We start from the raw sequence: 24,130 nt of genomic DNA, 5'->3' as shown, positions 1-24,130 counted from the left end.
TGCTATTGGAAGAGGCTATGGTAGATTAGATGCGCAGTTTAATTTCGGAGCCTTATTGAAAATGTTCTATTGTTTATTATGACATTATGTTTATTTATACATTTTCAATTGTTCTTTATGTTTGGATTACTAGGTTACTATGTTCCAAATGATGATGGGGAATTTTATCAGTTCTGTTATGTCACTCATAAAGGGGAAATCCGGGGAGCTAGTACCCCATTCCAGTTTCGTGCATCCTCTCCAACTGATGATCTGCTTACTGTTGAAGATGACAATAATTCTGATATCCTTGTAGTGACCACCAAAGCTGGATTCTTAGAGGTAAGGTCAGCTTTGGATATTACAAGCTGAAAAACATAAAGCATATATTCTTAACTTCTTCTTCTGAAAAACAGTGGGAATAGATCAATGCTTTTAAAATGAGTCAAAAAGTAATATTCCTTGAAAGTTAACTCAGAATTAGTACCATGAAAGTTAATGTGGTCAATTTCTGACTATTTGTCATAAAGGTGAACTCATCGAACAAGACTCAATACTGTCTTAATGGGGTGTAAATATGAGGTGGCGCAGAGGCCACATTCTTTTATTCATTCATCAACATAGGGAATATAAGAGAACACACAATTCAAATGATGGAAAAACCAGGGAATGGAAATAACAAAATTGCTACTCACCTGAAAATGCCTATATCTACAGTTAGGGTAATAAATTCAACTCACCTGGAACTTGCCTAGAAGAGAACTCAAGTTTATTTTGCTCCCATGCATATTGAGCAGGATAGTAAGAGAGGTAAAAAAAGTATCCCCATGGATCACTGTTGGAGAAATACAGAAAACGTAGCATCTTGTGGTCATGAAGTCTCCACAACTATCATCATTCACCACCTCCATGACAACGGATTATTTGGAAAGCATGGCAGAAGAAAAAGCCTTTCCTATCATTTAACCACAAATGTAAGAGCCTGGAATTTGCTAAATGCTGCTGGAACTTTGATTGAGACTGTGGTCAGTGGTCAGACAAAATGAAAATTGAGCTGTTTTGCCAACAAGCTGTAATACCAAGGGTATTCTGGATTGGTGTGTCAATAGAAAAGTGCATACATTAAAGTTAGAAGCATAGCAGAAATTTTAGTGTCCCTAAAGAATGAAACTATAGCAATGGACAACTTTTCAGTTAAACAACACTAGAGTCTAGGCTTATAGCACAATGCTTGACAAAATAAATATAACAAAGGTGCTAGTGATCAAAGATGTAATATGTAGGTTGAACCAAATCACAGACATAATGTGTACTGTAGGTTGAACCAAAGTGGTTAACTGAAACAGAAAAAGCTCTGTAGCTAAATAACTACTGTGGTGGTTTATGCAGGTCTCGTAACATGGAAAATGTGAGCATAGTGACAGTCAAGGTCTCCTCAAAACAGAAATTTCATGGCAGACAGTTTTTTCCATATGTGTTGTTCAATCTCTTCTGCAGTAGCAGACACAAATGGGTCAAAGTGAGGGCTGAGGCTTGTAGTGGTCATCCATGGAAACTGAGTGCAACAAATGAGAAATCGGAAGATGTTCACTGCAGTTATAGGTCCAGTACTAGTACTAGGATCCTGGTACGCCCATCCGCAGTCTAGAGATGTGATCAGAGGTGGTCTTCATGGAAGAATTGCAATCAAACCATTCCTCCATGGTGGAAGTAAACCTAACAACTAACCTGCTCAAGAAAACACCAGGATTGGGGTGCAGAAAAATGACTGCAGGTGCTCTGGACTGATGAGTCAAAAGTTGAAATATTTTGCTCTTAACAGAAAGCATTTTGTTTGCCAGTAGTCTGGAGAATGGTGCATGGATGGATGGATGTCTGCAGTCAGTGTAGTACAGTAGAGGTTCCCTACAGATTTGGGGCTGCATTTCCGCTGAGCTGGTGATTTGATCAAAAGTGACAGCACCCTCACTGCTAAGAAGTACTGGCATATTCTTATCCATTATGTGGTAACATCTGGAAGACGTCTAATCAGTCCAAACTTTAGTGTACAGCATGACAGTGACCCCAAACACACAGTATCTACACAGTAACAACAACAAAAAGAGGATCAGTGAATCCTGGTGGTCTGGTCCCCCACAGACTCCTGAACTCTACATCATCTTGTCAGTCTGGGATTACTTGCAGAGACAGAAGCAAGTAAGACAGCCAAAGTCTGCATTGGAATGGTGGCAAATATATCTGAGAATTGCTTCTATTTTTAAGGTAAATAGTGGTCACACCAAATATTGATTTAATTTATTTTTTTTTTGTTTACTATGCCTTCTAAGAAGTCTATTGATAGACAAGAACTATTTTGGGCATTATTTTTGAAAACATTTCCACTTTACAGCATTTTTTCACAAGTCACTAAGACTTTTACACAGTACTATATATTTTTATATATCATAAAATATTAAATGTAATTGTCATTGTTATTCTTAATATTTTCTATATTTAGCAAAAAATTGTTGAAGTTATAAAAGAAAAAGATGAGCTGCAAAAAGAAATAACTTCCTTAGGGACAGAAAAGGATCAACTACTTCAGCAGACACAGAAGTTAGAGAAAGAAATATCACAGGAAAAAGAGACATGCATCCAGATTAGAAGGGAATACGAGGTAAGATTACAGTCCGTGTTATACTGCAAGTAAATTCATGCTTTGTTTTTTATCCCAATTTCTGATGTTCAGCTTAATGCACAAGTGTTTTTATGTATTTTCCTCCCAATGCTTGTTTCATGTATATAATACATTTCACCAAACCCAACATGGGCCAATGTTCACCTTGAGCCACATTCTTAAACCACTGAGCAAAGACACACAGAAAATGATGTGGCTTTTTTCTTTATATGACAGCATATAGGGTATTTGAAGTGCGAGTGAGAGGAGTGTGGTTGGGTTTTCAGAATTTCTCTTATGTATTAAAGAATGCATTTTGTGAACACTAACATGGCATTAAGTTTAAACAAAAAATCTTCAGCACTCAAAGCAATTTCATCCTGCAGAATTTTTTGGGAAGTGGAAGGAAAAGCTGAATTTATTGATGAATTTATTACAGGTATTTGGAGGTTTCATTATATTTTTTCTTTCTTTATCCTACTAAGATATCCTTTTTTTGATTCTTCAGTCAATGGAAATCATTTATAGTATATTGGAATTCATATGAATTCCTTTCATGTTGATTTGTTTCTGTGCAGTGAATAAAAACATGTCAGTGCTGTACAAATGTAATAAATACAGACTAGTTTTTGTTCATATATAGAAGTAGTTTATATTTTTTTTATGCCTCACAAGTGTGTACTGCTTCTCAGTGGAATGAAGACTTTTTTTTATTTAGATTGTCATATAGTCTACATTTCTGTTACATTTCTGCTGTCTCCTCAGAATTAAGATGACTGTCTTTGAATACTTGTTTGCACCCAGCTAGGCTTTGCTCAGTTTTCCACAGTTACGTTTTTAAACAGTACGTTAAGCAGTGAATGGTCACATAAAAAAATAATTACTAGTCCTATAAGTTGCAACAGAAAAAAAGCTGTGTTTTAAACATGACCATAATGTACATGCTGTTGGAGCTTTTCAGACTGACCTAATGAGAGGCTTCCAGGTTGTATGAGCCATTGTGCTAAAATAGTTGCCAAGAGCTTCATACTGAGTATATAGTAATATATTTATTGTTGCTGCATTTTTCATTAGTGTACAGTCATTATCCATCCATCCATTATCCAACCTGCTATATCCTAACCACAGGGTCACGGTGGGGTCTGCTGGAGCCAATCCCAGCCAACACAGGGCGCAAGGCAGGAAACAAACCCTGGGCAGGGCGCCAGCCCACCGCAGATACAGTCATTATTTTTCTACAAAATTACCCCATTTTATTAATTGTAATGACCTTGAATTTCTTTATCTAATTTTAAAATAAATGTCAATTGTATTTGTGTGTTTTTTAAAGTTTACAAATGTTGCACTTGCTGATGGCATATAAGATTTTTATGAATTTCTAAATGCACATGTATAATGGCCCTCCTTAAAAAGGCTTATGGCCTCCATGACAGTGCCGTGGAACTGTGCAGCAAGTGTGTCTGTGCCTTTCCTGGGCTTATGCAGCACTGAGCCAGCAATAAATCAAGTAGATTCTGTCTCCTGCTAGCAAAGAATTATGGGGATATCAAAACTGAGAGGGAGTAGTGCTAAAAGCAACAGTGGAGCAAGCCTAACAATTGAACAGATGGTGCAAACTTCAAATGTCCTCATGAATGTTCCAGCATCATATTGTACATGTAAACTCTGCAGAAATGTGTGATTTGTTGTTAATTTGCTACTTGATCTGCACAAAAAAGAAACTAAACATTTCCTCATGTTTGTTATTGTTGTTATTATTTACAACATTAATAACTAATTGCATTAAAGTGTGCATGGCATTGATTTATATTCAGTTCAGCCAGAAAAAGATCAGACTTAAATAAACACAAGAAACTGAGAGTTGCTTGTTGCCTGTTTTAGAATATATTTTATCTGGTTACTGCACAAGCTTTATCAGGTTCAGAGATACTGGTAGAATACATTTAGAATTTAACCATGGTGGCATCAACAATCCATGAAAGGGCGCATACACACACACACCTCGGGAAATTAGACTAACTGTACACAAAAGACAGGAGCATTCTTTACTGTTACAGTTGCCCAGTTGCTCACTTCTTTCCACTTTTTTCAACTTCCCACTAGGGGTGTGTGAAATTCGCAAAAAATTATACCTCTTTATTTTCTGGGACTTTGACGATAACGATAATTTACGATGATAATTAAACATATACTTACAGAAATAAAAATCATCTGAACAAATTACATAAATTGTTTGAACTGATTGATCATTTGTTGTAACTTTTTTTTTTTTTTGCCTGACACCTTCAGGGTACCATATTAGATCAATTTCACTTTGCAGATGGTGAAACAAGTTAGATATCGAGCTGTCTTTAACAATAAACAGTTTCTGACATAAGCAGCATCAGTCTTTTCAAAACCAAACCACCTCCATGCGAGTGAAGATGATCCACATCTTGCAATAATGATGTAGACTGAGAAACTGTTTATCCCCTGGCGTTGTTTGCCCTCTCAGTCTTAGGCAGCTGTGCTAGCTTCACTTTTGATGTGCTGAGCGTGCGTGCATGCGCAGTAGTCTATCCTGTTAGGTTACATGAGACAATGAATGCCTGGACTCTAAAAAGCACGTTTTTGATTTTTTATTTATTTTTATTTTTTTTTTGCAATGTGAGTGATATACTCGAAAATTTCCTCTGGCACGTTGTTAAAACAACAATTAAGATACTATCATTGACAATACATATTGCACACTCCTACTTTCCACTTCTTACTGACTGACACCCCAGCTTTGCTCATCTGAAGTGAAGTGTTAATAGAAGAGATTAGATTATTTTGAGAAGAACAAAAAAGAAACCTGAACAAATTATATGAAGAAATATCTTCAATCAGACAAAAGGAAAATTTTATGTTTTATTGTGTAAAATGAAAAAGGTAATCCATTTTTCAATAATTTTTTTCATGTCAGAAAAATGTACAGAATCAGCCTTCAACATAGTTTTCAAAATACTAGTAAGAGTGCTCACCTAAAGTCCTATCGACTAATTGTTTCCATTTTCATGCTGAAATTGTTGCTTTACTTTTATGTGGCTCTTAATTTTTTTTTTTCCTCCTCTCCATTGACTGCGGTTGTGGTGTGATCAGCATTTTCTGATGTTTGCACAAGTGAAAGTTAATAATTGTACAGATAGTGAATGTGTTTACATGCACAAACATAACAAAATTAAGGTGAATATCTAGGTTAAGGCAGAAACCTGGTTTCTAAAAAATCTGTATTTACCTGCTCAAGTAATCTCTTTTGTCAAAACACTGTAACGCCACTAACTGCTCACATAAAGGAGTTAACATCATCATTGGTCACTGTGAATCCAAAAATAAGCATGATTCCTGTGATAATTTTCTGCTTAGTTAAACTGATGCCTTATTTATAGATTTCTTTTACTGGGTTGCATGCTTGGCTGTGTCTTTTCTGCTATTGAGCCCTGCTAAGGAGCAGATATGTGTGCTTCTTGCCTTATACCCAGTACTGCTGGAATAATAAAATCATGGGTATTTTTACTTCCATAAGTCTACGTTAGGTCACTAGTTACTTTAAAAGTTAGACTACTTAACGTGCATTACTGCTCCTGAGATGAGATTGTGTTGTTGAATTTAGTACTGTACGTTCAGTTCATCAATGTAAAATTATAAATTTCTGAAATATTGGGAAGTTATTTCAGCCAGAAGAAGGTATTCAGGTGATTGCATTATACCTAATAAGATATACTGAAAAGTAGATGTATTTGGCATGTTTTAAGTGTTTCCCTCCATTTACATCATGTTTGTGAAGAAATAACTTTGACTTGAAAAATACTAAATTATTCTTTAACTTTTGCATCAGTTGTAATTGACTTGCTATTTAAGACTCAAGACACCTTAATTCAGGGATCTCCAACTCCAGTCCTGGAGAGCTACTGTGGCTGCAAGTTTTCATTCTGTTTTTTTTTTTTTTCTTATAAATTTTCACAATTGATTCTTTTTTCCTTAAACAGCACCTAAACATAAATTTGATGTGAAGTGAGCCAACAGATGACCAACTAAGTTGGGGCGTCAAACTCCAACCAACTTTACTTCATTCAGTAAGCCAGTTCTCATTGCTAATTAAACCTGTTATTTAATTCCATGGTGCTCATTCTGCCATGCCGCACATTTCCAAAACTGTTGATTTTCTTTTTTAAGAGCGCTGTCAAAATATTTTGTGGACCTGAGCAGATCAACATTACTGAGGCCTAACACCTTTCTTTATTTTAAGTTATTGTGTGATGGACACAGGTTGTTGTTTATGTGTTGGTACATATTGTGTCTTAATATTGTTTGGTTGCTAATTAAGTAAAAAATAAATTATTAAGGTGCTTGATTCTTAAGATGTACGTTAATTAAAATTAAGGCAGAGAGTTAGTGACCAGATTTTGCTGCTAATTAATTAAGAAAAAGGTTAGAATGAAAACCTGCAGCCACAGTAGCTCTCCTGGGGCCTCATGTATAAACAGTGCATACGCACAAAAATGTTGCGTGCGAATGTTTCCACATTCAAATCGCGATGTATAAAACCTAAATTTGGCATAAAGCCACGCACATTTTCATGGTAGCTGCAACCCTGGCGTACGCAAGTTTTCTGCTCTGTTTTGCAAACTAGCGTCAAAACAGTGCTACTGTTCCAGTGTGGTTTCCCTTTCTTTTTTAGATCCACATCCCTGATGCGGCTTTTTAAATACACTGAAATTAACCGCATACTGTTTATTAGTTTAATGCATCTGATTGTTATCAACCTGTAAGAATATAATGGTCCACAGAATGGTCAAACTATTCTAAATACCATAGCTGCTTTAGCGTTGTTACTCTCACTGCACCTTTTTCTTCTTCTTCTTTCAGTTGCTCCCGTTAGGGGTTGCCATAGCGGATCATCTTTTTCCATATTACTCTCACTGCACCACTCGGAGTATTTATATCGGTGTATCTGAGTGAGGAATCACAGCTCTACAGCAGCTGACTGGAAAGATAATTATCGGTATACAGCATCTAGCACACGCTGCCTCAGCCATACTGTCTATTGAACTGCTCTCATACGGCCAACACTTCAGAGCCTTTCTTTGTGGTTCAGAAACGGTTTCATCCCAAGAGCTACAAGGAGTCAATTGCTCCTTGTAGAACGCTTTGTACTTTAAGTACAATTGCCACACTGTAAACTAGTGATATTTATAATATTGCACAACCTGAGCCACTTTATAAAGCGCGCGTTTACTTATGATGACAATATGATTTTTAAGATGAAATTCAGCAAAATATGTTTATTATATTATATAGATAAAACTTTAACTTCATTTAAATAATCTACTGTATATTGTTAATAATTAAACATGTGAGGACACAGTGCCGCAGCGCTAGCGAGGAGCTGGCACTCCGTTCAAGGATTGTTCCTGCCTCGTGCTATATTCTTGCTGCGGCTGGCGCGACAGGGAAGGATAGATGGATGGAATAATTAAACATGTACTACGAAGATATTTCAATGTTCCTTAAAAGTTTTGAAGAATCGGTGTTCTAAGCTTACAGATGGCTTAACGTCTATTACAGAGCTGATTGTGTGGCGATTGGTTACTTGGAGAAAGAAAAGGAAGGACAGGAGTTAGAGGTTAGTACATTTGAAAGTGTCAGTATTGCAGCAATAATTTATTTCATCGAAGGTCATGCACGGCACAGCGAGCATTTTGTGTGAGGCATGAACAATCACTGTGCCACCGTATTCCCATGTTTATTAACATGCTTTAACTCCTATCATCATGAAAATGATATCAAGTATACATCTCAGTATTTTAATTATTCAGAGAGCTGTAATATCATGAATGTAATGGATTCTGTGTCTTGTCGGATGAAGAGAAAGCCCGTTTAAGAAGCACGTAGTGATTCACTCACACAGAGCACATAGAAGATCAAATACAAAACAAAGCTTTTTACGTGCTATTTTAGTTACGATGGGATTTGAGAAACTAGTAAATTAAATGATTTTTAGATGAAGTTTATGATGTTCTACAGTATTTTAATGACAAAATAAACTACGTGATTAAAGTGGAAATTTCGAGATTAAAGTTGACATTTCATGGTTTTTTCCCCACTTTGTGCCATTTTTTTTTCCCTCTGTACCCTAATAAGTTTTCATACTGTATGACACTCAGATGGTGGGCTACGATTCGCCTTTTCACGGCGACTTTGATATCTGACAACTTTTTTTATTTCGGGCACCCTGCGACTTTGTGAACTTGAGCTTTCGAGTTTCTCCGATACTCTTTGTCGCTCGGTCAACTTCCTTTTATTGTTTATACCACTGTTTAAACCAACAAATTGTACGCTTTTCCTTGCCTCCACTTGGTATTCACTGAAATTCTTCTATTTCCTCCCGTGCTTTTGCCATTGTCTTTTCACAGAACGCTGAGCTTAAGGGCTATTTATATTGATTTGCATATTCAAAGAGGCGTAATTCTGGGAGGAGACGGGGCGGGACAGCAGGCGCATGCATGTGCGTTACTTTTCTCGCTGACTGGAATTTACGAGGGGGGACCCAAATATAACAGGAAATATTTTTAAAACGTGTTTAATTTAATTTTATGTACAAACCACAATTAGTCTCCTTCAAAGTACTCTCCATTGGCGGAAATACACTTATCTAACCGTTTGTTCCATTGTTCGAAACATTTTTTAAATTCGTCTGAAGTAATGCCCATTAATGTTCTGGTCGTTTCTTGTTTTACCTCTTCAACGTCAGCAAAACGCTTTCCTTTCAAGTCTTTTTTCATCCGAAGGAACAAAAAGAAATCACACAGAGCTAAATCCGGTGAGTAGGGTGGGTGGTTCAGGGTTGTCATACCATTTCAATAACAATAGTTTCTGCGGCACTTTTTTCAAGAAGAAAACAAAATTTCACTGCTGCACGTTGCTCACGATAATCAGCCATCGTAAAAAAACGACGCTTGCACAAAACTACTTTACCAAAAAAATTCACTGAACACAAGCACAACCTTCCAGACTGATGGCAATTGGCAGACTGACTTGTGAGGAGTGTAACTAGATTGCCCTAGTGGCCCAACCATATACTACAAGTACCAACCTAACAACAACAAAGTTCTGGTTATTTTTGGCTCCCCCCTCGTATGTAGCTGAAGAACGTGGAAGTTGGCATTGGCAATAGATTTATGCATCTGGATTTTTTTGTGTGTATGCACATTTCTGCTTTTGTCTGTACGCCATGTTATAGTGTGAATTCTACACATGGCGTTATGCATGAGGCCCCAGGACTGGAGTTGCAGACCCCTGCCTTAATTGTTTCTTTTTTCTTTATTTAGTTGCCAAATAATAACAAGATTAAAAACAATCCAAAGTATGACCACCTAACCTGTGTCCATCATACAATATTTGAAAATAAGGAACACTGAAGCTCTCAGTAATGTTGACCTGCTCAGGTCAGCAAAATATTTTCACAGTGCTCTTTAAAAATAAAATCAACAGTTTTTGAAATGTCTGGTGTGACAGAATGAGAGCACCAACAAGCCATGGAATTATATAACAGGATTTATTAACAACAATGATCAACTTTTAATTAAGAAACTGGTGAGTGACGTTGGTTGGAGTTTGAGGCCATGTCTTAGCTGGTCATTTGTTGGCTTGCCTTCATATCTAATTTTTTTCAGCTGTCATTTAAGGAAAAAAAGAAGCAGTTCAGAGGACTTACTGTTTAAAAAAACAGGCAATTAAAGTGATGGGAAAAGAAGTCAATTAACATCGGAAAATTTTCACTGGTTAAGAAAGTGTCAGGAAGGAGAACCTACAGCCAAAGTAGCCCTCCAGAATCAGAATTGGACAACCCTGGCTTAAGTGAAAATGTTGCAGAAAAAGAGGTTGATCAGCTTTTACTAAATGGGCTCATTTGACTACATTCAGTACATGACTTTATTGTACAGTTGCTTGAAATACAGTGTACAGTGATCCCTTGCTATATCGCGCTTCGACTTTCGCGGCTTCACTCCATCACGGATTTTAAATGTAAGCATATCTAAATATATATCACAGATTTTTCGCTGGTTCACGGATTTCTGTGGACAATGTGTCTTTTAATTTATGGTACATGCTTCCTCAGTTTGTTTACCCAGTTGATTTCATACAAGGGACGCTATTGGCGGATGGCTTAGAAGCTACCCAATCAGAGCATGTGTTACACATTAAATAAAACTCCTCAACGATATACGATATGCTTCCCGCGCAGTGCTTGATTGTTTGCTTTTCTCTGTCTCTCTCACTCTCTCTGCCTGACAGAGGGGGTGTGAGCAGAGGGGTTGTTTGCACAGAGGCTGTTTGCCTAGATGATACAGAGGCTCCTCTAAAAAATGCCGCTTTTCCGCAGTGCTTCGGCATACTTAAAAGCCCAAAAGCACATATTGATTTTTTGATTGTTTGCTTTTCTCTCACGCTCTCTCTCTCTCTCTCTGACATTCTCTGCTCCTGACATGCATTCTTTGAAGAGGAAGATATGTTTGCATTCTTTTAATTGTAAGAAACAACTGTCATCTCTGTCTTGTCATGGAGCACAGTTTAAACTTTTGACTAAAGGGTGTTATTTCATGTCCAGAGGGCTCTAATAATGTTAACAGTGTGGGAGATTTTATAAGGGCTTAAAATATATAAAAATAACCATACAAACATATGGTTTCTACTTTGCGGATTTTCATCTATCGCGGGGGGCTCTGGAACGCAACCCCCACGATCGAGGAGGGATTACTGTACCGTATACTGCATATATTGCAGCTTCATGTATATTGAATGTGTTTTCTATGCTAGAGACTGAAAGTATATTAAAATGAAATACAGTGAGGAATTTGATCTCTTTTACAATCTTTACTCTACAGAAAAATATTGTGTTAATATATATTAAGCTATGTGAAATCTCCTGCTAACCAGCAATCTTGAGATAAAGCTGTCTGAATATTATAAAAGCAGCAAATAAAAGGTATAAATAATTAGTGCTTGGTGCTTACTGGATGGCAGTAGTCGTTCTTTTTCACATTCTGTTCTTTGTATAGTTACACTGCAAGAAATATTTGAAAAAGTGAAACAGATGGCACTTAATACTTGTTCTGTTATTGAACATTTTATTTTCATGGTTCTTTGAACCTTTGTAAGTTTTTGCACTCTTCATTTAGTAGAATTATGCCTGATATTTGCAGTTATATGTTTAGTCTTTCCTTTAAAGAAAGAAGCCAGATAAATTAGGTATTTTATTTGTTAAATATTTTGTTTGCTTTCTGTAATCTAGAAAGCAATAGATGTCTTTGACTTGGCAGTATTACAGAGAACAGACTGTTTGTGCTTGACAATTTGAAAAGAGGCAGTGATGTCTTATGGTAACTGAGCACCCCTATAAAATCCCTTTTGTAATGGCATTTTGTGTAATATTTTGAAAGCATCAGCTCATATTCCGTGATGGAGCTCTAAGGACAGTGATTGTAAATACCACTGATTGCCCAGATAGGTCTTTAGTAACTGGACTTTGTGAATAATTTGAATTACTCAGTGGAGATTTGCTGCCACAACACAGTACAGACATTGTCATTTGTGTGTTCAGCACTGTATGATGTAGCTTCCTTTCCTACATATGTTACAATGTGAAGAGTTTCATAAGCCAGTTCACATGATTTACTTGGAAAGGAAATGGGTTGTAAGTACAAGTCTTTGGCATCTTGAGACCCTATTAAAATACCACAAAGAATGAAGTGAATGGCAAAAAATCAGAAATAATTACAACATTAAACAGAGTTTTTGTCATGCAATGCAGCTCTTTGCGATTTATGTGGAGAATACACAGTTGAGCCATTATATAAAATAATAGCAATTAAAAACTAAATAACTATCGCTGAATAAAGCTGGTTTTATACCCTGTTTATTTCACCACTTTTGTGAGTGAATGAAAATACATCTGTCTTAAAAATTTATTGTGGAAAAAAAAAAAAAATCAAGGTTGCAAAGTTTTGAGTTTCTAGCCTTGGTTGGACTTTGTATTAAGCTTAAAGTTTTCTTGAATTGTATGGTAAAATTAATGGAAAATATTTATTTTGTTTACTGTACATAGTTTTGCTTCTATGATAATACAGTAATAGTCTATAATTGTTATTTTAAAAATTTGTGTTTTTTAATACAATTTTCTTTACTCTGTTTTGTAAAACAAATACTCAGCTCCTTAAGGTATAGTTGATCGCCTTCAATTTTACCCACTGGTATATTTGTTATTTTTTGTTAAATATGCTTATACACATGGATTCAGGATAAGTTCTGGATTATTTGGAGTCCCTAACCTGGATAGACTCAACCATAAACATATAAATATTTTGAAGCACGCATTTCAAAATTGGGGAAAAGGAACAGATTAGAAAATGTCTGTGCTCATGCTGCATTCAATTAATATAATTTTGCAGTTTATTTAACTCGAACAAATAGTAATTAACAATTGAAATCTGTAAAATTGGGTCATATTTAAATTTGTTCTCTGCAAGGATTATATTGAATTCCTTTTACATAGTGGTGACTTAATTCATGTATAACACTATAAAATCAAGTACTGGTAAATTTTAAAGAAAGAGCTGTGTACCAGTACAGAAAGCGGTCACATACAAGAATATCTGTAACCTGTAGTTGAGAGCAGTCCTGAGACTATGGCTACTTACACATTTTCATGTTTTCATTTTTGATCTCTGCCCATATTAGCCTTTTCCCTTCATTTATGAAACAACAATAAACATATATGTCATAGCCATTCATCTGCATTAGTGGCCAGATGTTTTGGAAGTGACACAAATGTTGTATTTTGCAAACTTTGCTGCTTCAACATTTTCAGATTATTTTTTATATGTTTCTATGGTATACTGAAGAACAATTATAAACATTTCATAAGTGTCCAAGGCTTTTATTGGCAAACACATCAAATTTATGTAAAGGGTCAATATTTACAGTGTTGACCCTTCTTCATATCCTCTGCAGTTCGCTCTAGCATGCTGGATATCAGCTTCTGGGCAAAATCCTGACTTATGGTGATCTACTCTTGCCTTTTTAGTGCTTGGAGTTGATCACAAATTGTGGGCTTCTGCTTGTTTCCCAGCCTTTTCAGAATTGACCACAGTTTCTCATTGGGATTAAGATCTGGGGAGTTTCCTGGCCACAGGACTAAACTTTCAATGTTGAGATCTCTTGAGCCACTTCATTATCACTTTTGCCTTGTGACATTGTGCTCCATCATGCTGGAAAATACACAGATCATTACCAGAGTGAGCCTGGATTGTTGGGAGAAGTTGCTCTTGGAAGATGTTTTGATACCATTCTTTATTTATGGCAGTTTTCTTTGGCGGAATTGTGAGTGAGCTCACTCCATTGGATGAGCAGCAACCCCACACATGGATTATCTCAGGATGCTCACTGTTGGCTCGTCGGAGGACTCATCGTAGGATTCACCTTTTCCTTCACGGACAATCCATTTTCCAGATGTCCCAAACAATCGGAAGAAGGATTCATCTGAAAATTAACTTGGCACCAGTCTTCTGCTGTCCAACTTTTGTACTTCCTGCAGAATTTCAGTCTGTCCTTGATATTTTTCTTGGAAAGAAGTGGCATCTTTGCTACCCTTCTTGGCACAAAGCCGTTGTCCAAAAGTCTTCACCTCACTCACACCCACCTGCCGCCAGTACTGAGCAAGCTCTGCACTGTCTGGTGGCATTACAATTCTGTAGCAGACTCTTTTAGCTGATCATTTTGTGCCAGGGCCATAATAAATGAACGTGGGTTTTTCTTGGGTGGATGGGTGGATTTCACTTTCACCAAACAACAAATCTTTTAATTCTCACAGATAAGCCTCTTCATTGGGAAAAAACACTACTTTTCTCTGATGGCAACACAAATTAGACGATCTATGTCTTCTACTTAAAGTTTAAAGCCAAACAATATCTACATACTTCTGTCATGTCACCTATATCCATATATTCTGTTTTCGCTGTTCCATTATTTCATCAAGTAATACTTTACGTTTTTTAGCGCTAATGCGATCTTTACTATCAGTTTTTTGAGACTTTCGAATTTTAGTGGTTTCGTAATCTCTAACCTACTCTGCATGTGTATCGCGGCAACGTTTTTGAACCTTTTTACAATGTTTTACTTTGTCTTCTACTCTTTCTTTTATTTCCGACTCCACTTGGAGATGAGAGTGCAGGAATTGTATCTGACAATAACATTCACACGAATGTGAAGTGATTGGACCGTGGGTGTGGTTGTAAATGTTTGAGAGGAGTGTGGGACGTGTCAAAATCTCTTGGCAAAAAGTCTCGTCTCATGGGACCTGAAATAATTTCAACTCCCGCGAGAGATAATCTCCGAGAAAGTCTCGTCCCACGATTTCCTTTTATAATAGAGAGATTTGTAAGTTATCAGTTTTAAAGCAGCTTATTTTGTTAAGGTTCTTCTTATGTCATTTGATTTCAGTTGTCACACACCAGAAGATTGCAGGTTTTTGCAGATCCATTTATTGGACTATCATTTTGGTTATTTATTTAATTAGTATGATTTAAACCCAGTTAGTAGCAACTATTTTGAAAATCCATATAGTGCAGTTGCATCATACATTTTCTAGACTTGCACTGTCTGAGCTTTACTTGGATGTGTCTCAAAAAAATTATTGTGGGGTGGACATATACAAAATACTTATCAGTTTGTGAATAACCTGCCTAAATGCAGTGTTTACCAGCTGAACTAGTTAGTAAACTTAACACAATTCTCTGACTAGTGCTTGTATATCTCCAGTTGCATTTTGATCTTCCTCAGTTACTTAATAAAAAAAAAAGTCTGCTTTTGTCTTTAAAATATGCTTGCATCATAGGACAATGTTTAAAAGCCACTCAAGTAAACGAAAGTAGAGCTTATTGTCTCTCTTCCTCTGCTATTACTTTGACCAAACACCGTCACCTGCTGACTAGAATAATATCAACACATTGATTGAACAGGATGCCATGAGTATTCAGTAATTGTTTTAGTCACTAACCCTGCACAGACTTCACATGGAAAGTATAAACCAGGCTTTACTCCAACAGCAGCAGGCAACACTTTTGTGAAATAAGTCATTTTTCTGTATTAAGGAGGAGAGCAGCCAAGTGTATCCCAGGACTTCAGGGCATGTCCTACTCTGACAGATTCAGAGAGTTAAACCTGTTTAGTCTTGAGCAGAGGAAACTGCGTGGGGACCTAATCCAGGTATTTAAAATCCTGAAAGGTATTGATAAAGTTGATCCAGCAACCTTCTTTCAGCTTAGGGCTGAATCACGTACTCGAGGACACCAGTGGAAATTAAGGGGAAGTCCATTTAAAACTGAAGCCAGGAGGCACTTCTTTACGCAAAGAGTTGTGTGACTCTGGAGCAAACTACTGAGACATGTAGTTGAAGCAGAAACCTTGACAGCCTTTAACAAGAATCTGGGTGAGGTATTGAGACAGGTTAGGTAATAGCTAAGTAAACAGGCTTGATGGACTGAATGGTCTCCTCTTGTTTGTTAAATTTCTTTTGCTCTTATAATGCAGTAATGTATACCTCTTTTCTTTTTTTAAAATAATGTAGGCATTTTTACTTAAAGAAAATAAGTGTTACATTATTCATTACTTTAAAAAGTAATCTGACTTCTTTTAACATGTTACTCCAAACACTGAGCCCCACTCCTGTTAATCATTTATGGAGTGCAGTAGAGCAGGGAGGCATAAGTGTCTTTGCGGGCTTGGGGAATGTAGCAGCTGTGAGATAATGAGGGGATGTGGGGGTGCTTTGTGGAATTCATCTATTATTTGCTTTGGAACTGTTTTGGTACTGGTTCAGAGACATGAAAACTGGTATTGGTACCAAAGTCAAAATTTTAGGACTCATCCAACACTAATCTGTCTTCCAAGAAACCACATTGTGCCCTGCTTTTCTAGCAGGAGATATTAAAAAAACAGCCGCCTTGCTGTTTTTCTCTTAAGCAGATGGGAATGAGCAGTGGTCAGAATTCTCAGTGAATGACTGAGTCCTTGATTGACTGCGAATCCAAGATGTTTTCAGTAAATGCAACATATTACATGAAAAAGTACTTATTCCATGCTGCCCCGATCATTGTCCAGCATTATTAACACATAACTTACTTAAGTGGACATTGCAACTAAAATCATTATCACATCTTTTTTAAGTTGTGTGTTCGTGGTGTTTTTTTTATGTAAATTTCAGCAAGTTTTCTTTCAATTCACTGAAAATTTGAAATACTACTACCATGTACATAATTGCATATTTCTACATTTTTATCATGTCACTGTTTTTAATTTGTTTTTATGAGCAATTGCAGGGTATTTAGCATAAACATGCCTATATTTTGTAACTGCTGTGTCATCATCCATCCCAATATAAGTTGCAAGTCCATTTTTATTACAGTTAACAACCCATCATTTATCAATGTTAATTTCAGCACTAACACAGATGTTAAATCAGTACTTAAAACATTTCATGAAGAAAGCAGTTACCGGTATATTAATTCTGATGTTTTGAAATTGTCAAGTGCTAAAATTTTAAGTAGTCAGATTCTTATTTATTCATTGTGCAGTTCTTCACAATTATCTGCCAATTCATTTATCTTATCGGTGAAGCTAGCTACTCCATAGAAATGTGATTTAGGTGGACATCTTTATATTATGGAAGTATTTTGCATGGTTGTTTTAAAAAACATTACATAAAATAAGGATCTTTTATAAAGAAATAGTGAACTACTACTGAACTGTGATATACTGTGTTCCACATTATTATGTAAGTGGCATATCAATAGGATTTCAGTAAAATAAACATTTAGTTTTTGCTTCCCATATCTTTTTAGATAACTGGCATCAAGCTCAGAGAGGTTTGTTAATTACTTTGCTAGGAGATCTTCATTAAAGGGAAACCTACTCAAAGAGGTTATTCCACATTTTTGGGCAAGTCACAGTTATCATGCAGTATGGGGACAAGGAGGGATCTTTCTGCAGATGAAAAGCACAAAATTAATGTGCAAATTTATTAATTTATTAATTATTAATTAATTTGCAATAATCTTGCAAAAGACATGAAAACACTTGGCATTTTATGAAAAATGAAGAGAGATCACAAAGCTGTTAAAGTATTTGTAAATGATTCAGAGCATAGACAAATTCTGTTGGTAAAGGCTTATTAAGGAAAGTTCATGTCAGACAAATTAATGCTATTAAAATCACTGTTGAGCAACAATTAGGTGTTTGAAGCTGCTGGTGTCTCTGAAGTCCCAAGATTTCCTCAATGCAGGACCCTCCAGAGACTTGCAGTTGTGCGTAAAGCTGTGTTTTGGCATTTCCTAACTAAGGCTCACAAAGAGAAACATTTGGAGTGGTTAAAGAAGTGCATAAAGACTAATTTTCAATTTTTTTATTTACTTAAGATGGTTGGTGAATGGGCACCTAGTTATAACAAGACTGCAATGTCAGCAAATAACTGGTGGAATGGTCATTTGGGAAGAAGTATTGGGAAGTGAGATGGTAGGTCCCTTTAGGGTTCCTCATGGTGTCAAATGATCTCTGCAAAATATGTGCAGTTCCTAACTCTCCATTTCCTTCCATCTATATATATATATATATATATATATATATATATATATATATATATATATATATATATATATATATATATATATATATATATATAGTCAGGATGCCAGGGGCCATGACCCGGCCGGGACGCCATGAGGGACCAGATGTGGGTCTGCGCCCACCCTGGATCACGTGGGGGTCGCCTTCCTGGTTGCTTTGGGGGCCACGGGTACAGGGCATGGAAGCTCCACCCTGTAGGGGCCCGTGGTCACCGCCAGGAGGCGCCCCAATGCCTTGGGGACCTGTTACCCCAGCACTTCCGCCACACTAGGAAGTGCTGGGGGGAAGAATTAGGACGGCGCCCGCTGGGGCGTGGCTAGAGGAGGAATGCCGGGAACACCTGGGGCTCCTCCGGGTCATATATAAAAGGGGCCGTCTCCCTTCATTCAAGGCTGGAGTTGGGAGGAGGAAGGACGAAGCTCAGGAGAGCTGTGGAGGCAGCCCGAAGACAAGGCATTGTGTGGCCAGGACTGTGTTTGGGGTATTGTGCACGTGACTGGGTCTGAGTGACCAATTATTGTAAATATATATTGTGAATAAACGTGTTTTTGGGTGACATGAACGTGTCTGCCTGTCTGTGTCTGGGTCAACTTCCACAATATATACAGTAATCCCTCGCTATATCGCGCTTCGACTTTCGCGGCTTCACTCTATCGCGGATTTTAAATGTAAGCACATCTAAATATATATCATGGATTTTTCGCTGGTTCTGGATTCTCTGGACAATGGGTCTTTTAATTTATGGTACATGCTTCCTTAATTTGTTTGCCCAGTTGATTTCATACAAGGGACACTATTGGCGGATGGCTTAGAAGCTACACAATCAGAGCATGTATTACATATTAACTAAAACTCCTCAATGCTATAAGATATATGCTTCCTGCACGGTGCTCGATTGTTTGCTTGTCTCTGCCTCTATCTCATCCTCTCTGACATTCTCTGCGCCTGACGGAGGGGCTGTGAGCAGAGGTGCTGTTTGCACAGAAGCTGTTTGCCTAGTGGATACGGAGGCACCTGTAAGAAATGCCGGTTTATCGCGGTGCTTCCAAAAGCACACTTATTGATTTTTTAATCTCGCACTCTCTCTCTCTCTCTCTCTCTCTCTCTCTCTCTCTCTCTCTCTGCACCTGACGGAGGAGATGTGAGCAGAGGGGCTGTTTGCACAGAGGATGTTTGCTTAGAAGATACTGACGCTCCTCTAAAAAATGCCGCTTTATTGCGGTGCTTCAGTAAACTTAAAAGCACACGTATTGATTTTTTGATTGTTTGCTTTTCTTTGCGAGCGCTCTTTTCTCTCTCTCTCTCTCTCTCTCTGAAATTCACTGCTCCTGAAGAGAAGATATATTTGCATTCTCTTAATTGTGAGAAAGAACTGTCATCTCTGTCTTGTCATTGAGCACAGTTTAAACTTTTGACTAGAGGGCTCTAATAATGTTAACAGTGTGGGAGAGTTTATAAGGGCTTAAAATATATAAAAATAACCATACAAACATATGGTTTCTACTTCGCGGATTTTCATCTATCGCGGGGGGTTCTGGAACGCATTACTCTGTGTGTGTGTGTGTGTATATATATGTGTGTATGTATGTGTAATAAATATACAGGTGTGTATGTGTATGTGTATATATATATATATATATATATATATATATATATATATATATATAAAATTCTTTTCACGTTTGAAATGGAAGTTATGTATGACCACGCGGAACGGAAATTACTTATGACCACAGAACATATTATAATACAGGAACTAATCACTTCATTTGTGGACGCCATTTTTATATCGCCTTTAAGAATTGTTATTATTTGAGAGTTATTTTACTAATATTGAAAAGAAGTAAACACAAACACGCCGATCTATCCCATAGACGTGCACCCTGCGTCGCCCACTCCCAGCCCTCCTCTCTGGACTCCAGTGCTGAGCCGTCCGCCACCAGGAACATTCTGACAGAGAAGTTTTATTTATTTTCCCACGTGACTGTCGCGGAAACTGCCACATTATAACTCTTTTTTTTTTTTTTTTAAATGTCAGTACTTGATAGTAGAAGTGATGAGGAAAACTGCTTTGCGTTTTTCTACTTTTTAACTGCGCCGAGCTGTAAACAATGTGAAAACGACACCACCTTCTGAGGCGAGGGGTCATGAGAACAAAGTGGACGCTGGGTGGCGCGGAATGTCGGGCTGCTCCGTCGGGTCGAGAGCTTCGCAGTTTCGGGCGCCATCCTCTATTATCGCACTGTTTGTGACACTTTGAGTCCCCCTCGGCTCCTGGGAGATTGTAAATCTTTGTGAATGAGTGTGATTGGTGCAATCGAAGCAAAACTCTTTTTTTAAATTGCGCTGCATGACTACTTACTGTCCCTTGGATGAGTTCAGGTCACTAAAACCCCACAACATTCAAGGTTTCTTTTGTGATGAATTCTTTTAAGACGATGGAGTGTTTACATCTAAGAAGATGTACTGACCTCTTCATGTTAAGTTTGGACTTGGGAATTGTTTGGACCTTCTGCCCGTTAAGCACGGGAGGGCAGCATCCACATTTCTCAGAATATTTTTTCTCTTAAATCACTGGCATGTAGTGCAAGGTTGTCGGGCAGAAATTTGCAGGATCGCATAGAAAATGTAATTTCTATACCACAACGATCGTGTAGCACCTTTCACAAGGGATCTTCTACAGAGAGATGATCCAAATGCATTTAAGCTGCTGTTAGTGCTACTTACCTGTTGTGTTACAGTGCCTTTAAAATGTACCTTACCTGAAAGCACTCTAGTACTGCTCAATGTATCTTTACTTCTTACATGTTAATGTTTTACTGTTTAATAATTTATATACTACATTCTAATTTTTTCCCTTGCACTCAGTCAGTGAAGCCACTGGGTAATCAGCTAGTTATATATAAAGAAGAATTGTGCCTTCTGGAGTAAAATGGTTTACATGCTGTACATAATTTCACTGACTCCTTGATTGCTATGGGGATAAAGGAGAGAAAAAAGATCATGGTGTGGCCACCATTATCCCCTGACCTTAACCCTTAAAAGGAAGATTAATGAGGGTGCGCAGCAGTATACCTTAAGGCAATATTGGCATCCTCAGTTGAAATGCAGGCGGAAACTGTATATGGACTTACAGGTTGAATTAGAGAGAGAGTTGTTAGTCGTACCGAAGAAGTGCTTATGTATGTATATGTGACTTGATCTGTGAATGTGTTTGTTGTTTTGAATTGCATTTTACTTTTTGAAAAATGATCTCTTCATGCAGAAGATACAACAGATTTCTTTTTAAACTGCATTTTTTTATTATTTTGGAAAATGTATTTGGTGTTCTTTTAAAAATATTATAGGCAACTATTGTCATCATCAGTAGTTTTGCTTAAAATAACATCCACATTACAATATAATTGTAATATGAATAAGAAATCCTTAATCATACTGAAACAACAAACAGGAATGGTATGTGCATAATGATTCAAAATATTGTGAGAGCAAGAAGAGTTTAATATGAAATAAAACAAAACAAAAAAAGTATAAGCAAAATGTTTAAATGATGTAATAACAAACCTAAACGGATAATAAAACTATTGTTGAAATAGCAAATATAGTGGGAGAAAAAAAGATAGAAGTATAACAACTCAAGATGGGCTGCTGTATTATGTATAACATTTGTCAAATCTTATAAATATCAGTATCCTAATTTTCAAAGTAATATGTGACAAAGTACAAATTTTATTTAAACCCATTTTAACAGTTATTTGTAATAATTACTTGAAATATTAGAATTAAGGCCATGTAAGTGACATTTGTAAACTCTCAAAAACTTGTAAATGATAAAAGTCTCCTTGTTGCATGTTGAACTACTCTTGCAAAATGCATGAAAGGACAAGCATGTGTCAGTACCCTCCTTGGTAATTTGGTATCTGTATCCCTCAAGGCAAAAATTTGCTTGCTCATGGAAATGAGCTGATACTTATAAGTACTTCTCAATGTGATGCCTGCAGCTGCCAAACTTGCAGCAAATGTTGGTCTAAAATTGTTTTCATGGTAGTGTAATGGAGCATTATTATTGCATGTGTATGTTTTCATGGTTGCCGATTGTGATTTTATTGTTGATTTGCTTTAGTGCTTAAAGTCAAAATTTGATTTTGTTTATATCCCTTTTTGTTTATCTTGTATACTATACAGTATCTGAAAATGCATATTATGATAGTGAAAACTATGTGTGTGTGTGTGTGTGTGTGTGTGTATGTATTCTCAGTGGATGGCGTAACAATACCATCAATTAATGAGAAACCAGTCACTAGCCTAGGTAAGGTTTTTGACTGTAGCCTCAGAGATACTGGGTCAATACAGACAACGATCAAGAAGCTGGAAGCTTGGTTGTCGGTTGTCGGGTTTACCGGGCAGATTTAAGGTATGGATATACCAGCATGGCATTTTGCCACGGATTCTTTGGCCACTGTTGGTGTATGAAGTGTCGATGTCTACAGTAGAGGCCCTGGAGAGGAAGATCAGCTGTCTTCTCCGAAGTTGGCTTGGCCTGCCTCGCAGTCTAACGAGTGTAGCGCTATATGGCAGGAGTAATAAGCTTTAGCTTCCTTTCAGCAGTCTGGAGGAGGAGTTCAGGGTTTCTTGTATAAGAGAGGCCCTAGTCTACCAAGGCTCTGGAGATTCTAGAGTAACAGCAGCAGGTATTGAAGTGCGAACAGGAAGGAAGTGGAGAGAACAAGAGGGACTGGAGTTGGCAGAGTCTCGGCTGAGATACATGGCACTTGTGGGTACAGTGGCAGCGGGGCGAGCAGGTTTGGGAGCAATCCCAAAGCCACAGTACAATAAGGCTCAGGGCAAGGTGAGACGAGAATCGGTCCTAGAGGAAGTCCGAGCAGGTGTCGAGGAGGTGAGGACCAGCAGGGCGGTGAGCATGTGGCAGCAAGGGGCATGGACGAGGTGGGAAGGAGCGCTGGAGAGGAAGATCACCTGGAATGACATCTGTAAGGCAGAGCCACAGCGTATTAAGTTCCTGGTCCAAGCTGTGTACGACGTGCTCCCCAGCCCAACGAACTTGCATGTTTGGGGCAAGAGTGAAGTTCCAACGTGTCCACTCTGTCCTCGACGAGGGTCTCTGGAGCATATTCTGAGTAGCTGCCCATCTGCCCTTGGAGAGGGCCGATACCGTTGGCGACACGATCAGGTCCTAAAGTGTATAGCAGAGACCATTTCACAGGCAGTGGCCAACAATAAATATGTCGGAAGCCAGAGAAGAATTGCCTTCATAAAGGCTGGTGAGCAGGCGCAAGCAAAGCAAAAATCAATTAGCCTCCTTTCATCTTCAGCAGACTGGGAGCTGCGGGTTGACCTGGGCAGGCAGCTCAAGTTCCCGGAATTTGTAACATCAACCTCATTGAGACCCGATATAGTTTTAACATCTGCATCGTCCAAGCAAATCCTTTTGTTGGAACTGTCAGTCCCATGGGAGGACCGCATGGAAGAGGCAAATGAGCGTAAGCGGCTCAAGTACCAGGAGCTAATTGAGGACTGCCGAAGGAAGGGCTGGAAAGCTTGCTGTGAGCCTATAGAAGTAGGGTGCAGAGGCTTTGCCGCTCGATCCCTGTGTAAGATCTTTGCCAGGCTTGGAATCACAGGAGCGGCAAAGAGGAGAGCCATTAAGTCCATCACAGAAGCCGCAGAAAGAGCCTCGAGGTGGATTTGGATCAAGAGGTCCGTAAAGTGGGCCAGTGCTGCTGGGACACAAGTTGGAGCGTGATCAACCCCAGCTGGGTCACCTGAGAGAGGGTG

The 24,130-nt window shown here is 37.9% G+C and overlaps 1 protein-coding gene across 2 annotated transcripts in view; it reads left to right on the top strand.

The window, feature by feature from the left end:
- Positions 1-24,130, top strand: part of tax1bp1b (Tax1 (human T-cell leukemia virus type I) binding protein 1b) — a 105,216-nt gene that overhangs the window by 47,149 nt on the left and 33,937 nt on the right. For both annotated transcript variants that reach the window (XM_039736255.1, XM_039736254.1), the window contains exons 4-5: positions 134-321; positions 2,477-2,635. In XM_039736255.1, coding sequence (XP_039592189.1) covers positions 134-321; positions 2,477-2,635 — 347 coding nt within the window. The remainder of the gene's footprint in view (positions 1-133; positions 322-2,476; positions 2,636-24,130) is intronic.

This window comes from Polypterus senegalus, chromosome 15 (assembly GCF_016835505.1).
Source record: "Polypterus senegalus isolate Bchr_013 chromosome 15, ASM1683550v1, whole genome shotgun sequence".
NCBI classification, from domain to species: domain Eukaryota; kingdom Metazoa; phylum Chordata; class Cladistia; order Polypteriformes; family Polypteridae; genus Polypterus; species Polypterus senegalus.
The sequence above is the reverse complement of the archived record's forward strand: the minus strand, read 5'-3'. Positions and strand labels throughout refer to the sequence as shown.